Below are 7,058 nucleotides of genomic sequence, written 5' to 3'. Positions count from 1 at the left end.
TTGAGATATACTCTAGACTGTTAGCATAAGTAATAGAAAGAGCACCGAAACACGAGGCTATCTGATTTGTACGAGGGGGCGTAGCCCCCCGAGTATAAATCAGATTGCCGAGTGTTTTGGTGTTCTTTCTCTTTTGTATCATAGTCAAACATGACAGCACGTTCCCTGTTGTCATAATATGAAACCCGAGAAAAAAATAACCAATGAACGAGCATTTGAATATGATAGTTCTGCCCCTTTCCCTTTCTCTGCCGACACAATATGTAAACCCCAGCAAAAATGAACCAATCAACGGGCATTATCTGGAGTGCGGGTAACTGATACCTGCACTCCAGTTACCGCACTGTGCATGTATATGTATGCGATTTAACTCTGACACTTTTTCAACAGAAAGGTCCCCAAACTATGATACAACTTTTATTCAAAGTATTATCTGAGAGATAAGTGCAGCCGTTTGAAATTAAAAATAAACCATTTGGCATATTCACTCCTCTCAGCTAATCTAGTCCAATTATGGTTATGAATAAATGTAAAACGGCTCATATTAAATAATTATGTATCTAATGCCCTGTGATGGATAGACTCCTACTTTTTTTCCTACATGTACAAGATTATTAATCATTAACATATATTCATTTATATTATGATGACAGTATAAAGATAGTTTTTGAGTCTTAAGTATAGTTAACGAATAAGTATTAATAATATAGAAGATTGTTAATGAATGTATTATTATGGCATGACTTGTATAGTTCTGTGGCGGTACCCACCATCGGATATCTAAATTTATGTGGAATAATGATGGAGGTGAAAGACTCCTAGTGGTTCAACCTTGAAGTGCTGAGAGGTAGCTGTCCTTAGTAGCCTTTTATATGTAGTATAACTACATTATGTATTGCTCCGTATTCATAAGTTTAGCATGCTTAAACCATAATTTTATGTGAACTCATTGTTGGATATCATACCATCATATATACCTATGCCTAGAGAACTCTTGTGGCCAGAGAGTATCTTCAACAAAAACAACACCTGTCTCAAATGTCTACCAAAATCCTACAAAACATAAAATAAAAATCTTTGTGTGAATAAGTGATTATTAAGAGTAAATGATTATATTTATGTGTAACAGTGTGTATAAATGAGAAAATGTTTAGCATGTATTATTTTATATAAATTGTTCTATACATTGTTTATGATGAATGATTACAGTCTGATAATCTTGGAATTCATTGTGTTAGAATAATTCAGTAATTAGAAAATTTGATATTTATTTACTTAATAATTAAGATAGTATTACTTACCAAAAGTACTGATTCATTAAGGATGCTCTACAAACCAATGTAATTACTGAAATTTAAACATGTGTTTAAGATTAATACATGAAGATTAATCTCGCCCAAATTCAGTTATATCAGTATATGTTGTATAATTTAATTGTTAATTGATAAAATATTTACATGTATGGCTATACCATACAGGGTAACAAAATATAACTTTCATACTATCATATATGTATGTAAAACATTTCTTTAAATAACTACAAATGTATGTACCTATTAAAGCGTAACTTCATACTATGTATGCAATTTAAATTGTATTGAAACTAATGTTTATTTGTGCATTATTGTAACTTAGGATAAATATCAAAGACACTCAGACTTACAGTCTATGTTCCCTATCATACGAATACACGTATTTTATTTGTAATTGTTTATTATTGTTAAACCATGGTGTATAAATGAAAAGCTTATATGAGAAAAGTAATTTGAAAACGTTAATAAAATTTCGTACGACGTGAAATTCACACATGATAAATTCCCATTTTTTTCTGTATATAATTAATAAATCATACTTACCTTATAACTCTGAATCCTTTGCGGGATGGGGGTAATGTTACGAAGTTCATTTCGTCCAAACATCACGACACTTTTTATAACTACGGAAACCACGTTAATATTTGTTGACAGTTATCATATTTATTCTGATTTATTAAGATATGTATAATACTTGATGTTTACGTCATATTGCCTATTTGTAATCCCTTATTTATTGCTACATAACTCATAAAACTTGTGTCATGCCTTGTGTTTCATCCATTATTAGTTGGTACTGATTAGAATTCCAGATGCAATCGCAACTACTCGGCCCTTTCCGTCAGTCGTCGGATAAGGACCTCGAACACAATAGTATGAATACACAGCACGGATGCGCTATTCCGGTCTAACCTACGCTAAGAAATTAAACATGTAAACAAATAGTAATTTAATGCTGGGAGTTGTTAACAAGTTTATTTCCAATATATGTAGTAAAAGTCCACCTAAAATAAATGAATTCATAGGTACAAAATCAAACAATACATTATTTATATATTTATCATTATGGTTGTAGAAACCGAAAGTACAAAGAACCAACCTGTTGACATTTACTTGGATTTGTTTAAAATTGAACATCAGTGGGCATATTTAGATAACAAATTGTTGTCAGACATATTTTCAAGCATAAGAATACCGGAACAGACATAAGATGTCAAATATATACATTTGTTTTACATTATCTCTGTTTCTGTTTACATCTGAAACCACGTGGTAGAACTATTTTCAGTCCGTATTGTTTCCGAGGTTATTATAGATAATAGCCGAGGCAGTTCCGAATGTTCCAGATGGAGACCTAGAATGACAATGTGACGTCATCAAATACCTCACATGAAACATCTGGGTACTCAGCACGTCATTATATGAAGTCACGTTACTCTTTCAAAGGGTCATGTGACCTTTTCCTATAAATACCCCAGATTTTGTCTTGAACTTGGTCAATTGTATTGTCCGCTTTACAGACGCAACCTATATGCACAATGCCTTATAGAAAATATCCATCTGGAGAGGTAGTACCCAGAATCATTTAATAAATATATTTCACATATTAAAATAACTATAATAAACGTATAAATTAAAAGTATTTATAAACTTGTACAGAACATTTATCTATGTAACTAAGGTAAACAAACCCAACCGGAGTGGTTTCCTGATATGTACCCATTTTGATAAATGTTTTATTTATATTACTGTTGACTGTGTATACATGAATGAATGATGTTGATGATGAATAAATGAGATGTTGAACTAATTACTGCCTTCCTCCTGTTACAACATACCCTGACTATTGAATACATATAGAAGTTAAACTAGGATCTACCCGCTATATAGGCCTACTACTGAGATATACATCCTGAGAAGTATAAATTGTTACCCGGGGACTAGCAGGCTCTCGCCGGTCCAATACATACAAAATGACAAAATTACTTTATTTACAAAATAGCATTATTTACAAATAACTATTTACAAAATACATGAACCTTTATTTACAAATTGACATAGCTTTATTTACAAAAAGCTTTCTCAATAAAAAAAGTGTAATCATTGGATAATAGTAATGGTTTGAAAAATAGTGTATACCCTTTCATATTATACCTTGTGTAACATCAATATACTTATTTATTCAACAGAACAGAAATAAATGGATATTAAACTAGCAGTGTAAGACAGTGTAACTGTCTTTATATGGCTGATAATGTATTTTTGTATTTCTAAATACCCTTCGCGTTCGCTTAAAATTTTAGCAAATGAAACAGTGATACTATGAATTATGATCTAAAAATAATAAACATGTGAAGGCCTTATTATAGGTTTCATCCAGTATCCATTCCTTTGTTTGTTTCATTCTTTCATTCCTGAAAAATGTGAACATTTTAAATTGAGAAAATAGGATTGAGAAATACATTTACACAGATTTTAAAACATATACAAGTAAAGCAGTAAGTTATATATGTGTTCTGTGGTTAAAATAAATCAAACTTGGCCACTGCGGTATATTGAACATATTTGAGTAATATCTTTCATTTATTTCTTATAGCAAGATACATCTAAATGAATAAGAGCAAATTAAATTATTTTCCTCATTTGAATGTTGACAGTTATTTAGATTTATTTACAAAAAAGTTTATTATAAGACATGATGTTGTCAATCATTTGTAACAGAATTACCTCCCTTGAACTTAGAATTTTTATGAAAAAAATGTTGTCGTTTTTAAATAACTTCTTTATTTCTTAATGTATCTACTTCAAACTTCATATATATGTTTCTTATTTTCACTCAACATTTTTGGGAAGGTTAAATACTCTAGCAAGACTATTTCCAGAATTATGTCCCCCTTGAACTTAGATTTTTTTTCGAGGTATTGGTATTTTTTACTCCAATTTCTTCATTCCTTATAGGATTTATTTTAAAATCCCACATCGTAATAATATGACAAGGTTTATAAATCTAGAATCCATATTTCTAACCGGTAGGGGACTTATGGATTGCTTGCAATACTATGATAATTGCTTGTTTAGTAAACAATCAAGGGCATCAAAATTTACAGTATACTTTAGTCAGATGTAATATGATTATGTAGAAGAATTTCATAGAAATGAACTGAAATAATACATTACGTAACGTAACATATGTGCTATATTAATTCTATATCACTTGATAAATACAAAAAATACTCTAGTATTGTTTGGTTTTATTAACCTGTCAATTACATACTGATTACACGGTCGATGCACACAGTATATTAATCTTCGGGAGATGTTCGGTAAGTTCCGTGAGATGTACGCTGTACGATGGAATTTAATTTAATTTCTATCTCTAAACTAAGTGTACCCAGCGTTATAGCCCAATAGGGTAAATCACGAATTTATAATCTAAGTGCTACACGTGTTTTAAGCTCGAGGCCGCGTTGGTCCATGTTTTTTCTTAGTAATACTTCCAACATTATTGAATTTATATATGATCATTTTATGTTGTTCGTATTGTTTGATTATGTTTTACTTAATTTTGTTATGTATATACTCTTTTTAAATAACATGTTTTTTTAAGAATTCATGTTTAAAATTAAAACGGAGTAAAATCAATAAATGTCTTTTCAATGCCGTAAAACACACTACAAATCTGTTCCATTAAAATATGCTGCAAAAATAAAGAGTATTAAAACAATGGCAACAGTTAGGATCGAACCACAGACCTCTCAATTATCAGGCATTCTCTTTACCGACTGTCCTATTGTGAATTAACGAAAACCTTCACATTAAGCTGGCGTGACTTTCAATCCATGACTAATATACTCCACATTAATTCTCGTAAACTACACGGACCAAACCGAAGTGGGATCGAATATTTAAATGAGTCCTATAATGTATTCATAATTGACAGGTCAATAAAATCAGACTATAATATAAACCGCCAATAATATATCGGTTTCTCAACATAACAAATACACATTTTACAAAGAAATATATTATTCAATATATAATTGATTGAATATAACGCAAAGTAGACCTTACCAGTTTTTGCTAGATATGCCCGAACAGTGCCTTTAATATATTTCCCGCAACTTTCTACCGAGCAGTATCTAATCTTAGGTGCACAAGTTTCACATGTAACTAAATGTCCACATGGTAGAAAAACGATGCATACATCATTTTGTTTACATTTGGTACACAATGATTGTTGTTTCATCTGTTCATTCTCTTGTTTGAGCTTTTTCTGTTCCAATAATTGTGACTTTTCTAAAAGAGAAAATTAAATAACATTTGCTTAAATTTTATACTGATTACAATGTATTCACTCAGGCATTTAATTTCAAAATTCAATTACTTTTTGAGCACAGTTTCCCAACTTTAAAGCACATTTTGTGACTCATGATTTATTATTTGTTACCAATTATTAAGTAAAAAAACATTGAATACTTTATTTTTTGACTACTTTATTAAACATACTGATATTTTACAATATGACTTAAGGCTTGGGTGTATATCCTCTTATCGTATTTATGTAAAATTTAGAATAAAGTTTGGTTTGTTTATTTCTACAACCTACCAAAAAATACATATACTGAAGAGCTGTAGCCCCTTTTGTCAGTTAATTTTCATTCATCTTCGAACAATTTTACTTTTTTAGCCTATACAATATACAACTTTCTATAATTTGTTAGTCACATCCAAGGGGAAACCAATTAAATGTTTTACATACTATTTTGAGGTCTGGTTGCTTCACTGCTTGCATTTGTTGTTAAGGATGCTTGGGAGGATTTATCCCCTACTGGAGCCGACTGAGTCCTTGCAGAATTTGATGATGCTGAACCAGTATCAATTAATACTCTTTGGCTTTGGGTGTTATTGTTAATTGTAACTGGTGCTTGAGCAATTGCATTTGACTGGTTCGGAGGTGTTCCTTGGACAGGTTGGTTATTTTCATCATTGGCCGATGCTTCATCTTCTAACTCGAAGATTTTCTCCATCAAAATTGTGGCGTTTAAAGTTCGCCCATCTTTTAAAATATAAACATGATATTTTTATCCTCATGTAAAACAAGATTTTTTTCTGCACATTAATGATTGTGCATTAATACTAAGTAAATGTTTATAGTGTTTTTGTGATACAAACAGGCTTTGTTACATAATAAGCATATCAATAAAAAACAAATTATAATTTCTAATGTAAGTTAATTAAATGTGTGTACCATTTCCATCTCTCAATGCACGTAAGGCGCTTCGTATGACATGTGGAGTGTAGCCCATCTCTAGTACACTTTGGGCAGCATCTGTATGCATTTGGCGTTCTAAATCAGCATCAGACGAAGACCCTGTTTGATAAAGAAAGTACATGTCTTAATTATTGAAATATAAACATCCTATTAACACTTTTATAACAAGAAATATCGAACGACACATATGACATCATATTAAGCTGTTGACTCACATTATTGGTATTTTTGTTATAAAAACTTGCCATAAATGGAAACATGGTAGTGTTCAGTTATGAAAAAAAAGAAAAATAATGTCCTAGTAGTTATAACCAATCAATATGTGAAATATAAAAAACTTTGACCTTTGAACATTTTGACAAATCAATAATTATGTGAAAAATAAAGAGTGTGATCAAATGTTTTCAAGGTAATAAGTGGAAACCATATTTACATCTAAGGCCCCTGTGACATTGACCTTTAAACTAGTGATC

The 7,058-nt window shown here is 30.8% G+C and overlaps 1 protein-coding gene across 1 annotated transcript; it reads right to left on the bottom strand.

Annotated features, from left to right (window-relative positions):
* Positions 1–936: 936 nt before the first annotated feature.
* On the bottom strand, positions 937–6,722 carry LOC132734625 (baculoviral IAP repeat-containing protein 3-like). Its single transcript, XM_060721417.1, has 5 exons — positions 6,562–6,722; positions 6,073–6,369; positions 5,385–5,609; positions 1,857–1,936; positions 937–1,053 (listed from the first exon to the last, which is right to left on the bottom strand). The coding sequence occupies exons 1-5, from the start codon at positions 6,704–6,706 to the stop codon at positions 937–939; spliced, it is 864 nt and encodes a 287-aa protein (XP_060577400.1). The 5' UTR covers positions 6,707–6,722.
* Between the last annotated feature and the right edge of the window lie 336 nt (positions 6,723–7,058).

This window comes from Ruditapes philippinarum, unplaced genomic scaffold, assembly GCF_026571515.1.
Source record: "Ruditapes philippinarum isolate M1 unplaced genomic scaffold, ASM2657151v2 ctg1892_1_1_1_1, whole genome shotgun sequence".
NCBI classification, from domain to species: Eukaryota; Metazoa; Mollusca; class Bivalvia; order Venerida; family Veneridae; genus Ruditapes; species Ruditapes philippinarum.
The sequence above is the reverse complement of the archived record's forward strand: the minus strand, read 5'-3'. Positions and strand labels throughout refer to the sequence as shown.

Bases quoted from the DNA above. Each gene is read 5' to 3' on its own strand.
- LOC132734625 (XM_060721417.1), bottom strand. From the start codon at position 6,706: ATGTACTTTCTTTATCAAACAGGGTCTTCGTCTGATGCTGATTTAGAA. The intron at 6,370-6,561 runs GTACACACATTT...ATATTTTAAAAG, and splicing joins TGCATTGAGAGATGGAAATG to ATGGGCGAACTTTAAACGCC. The intron at 1,054-1,856 runs GTAAGTATGATT...TATGTTTTGTAG, and splicing joins AAAGGATTCAGAGTTATAAG to GATTTTGGTAGACATTTGAG.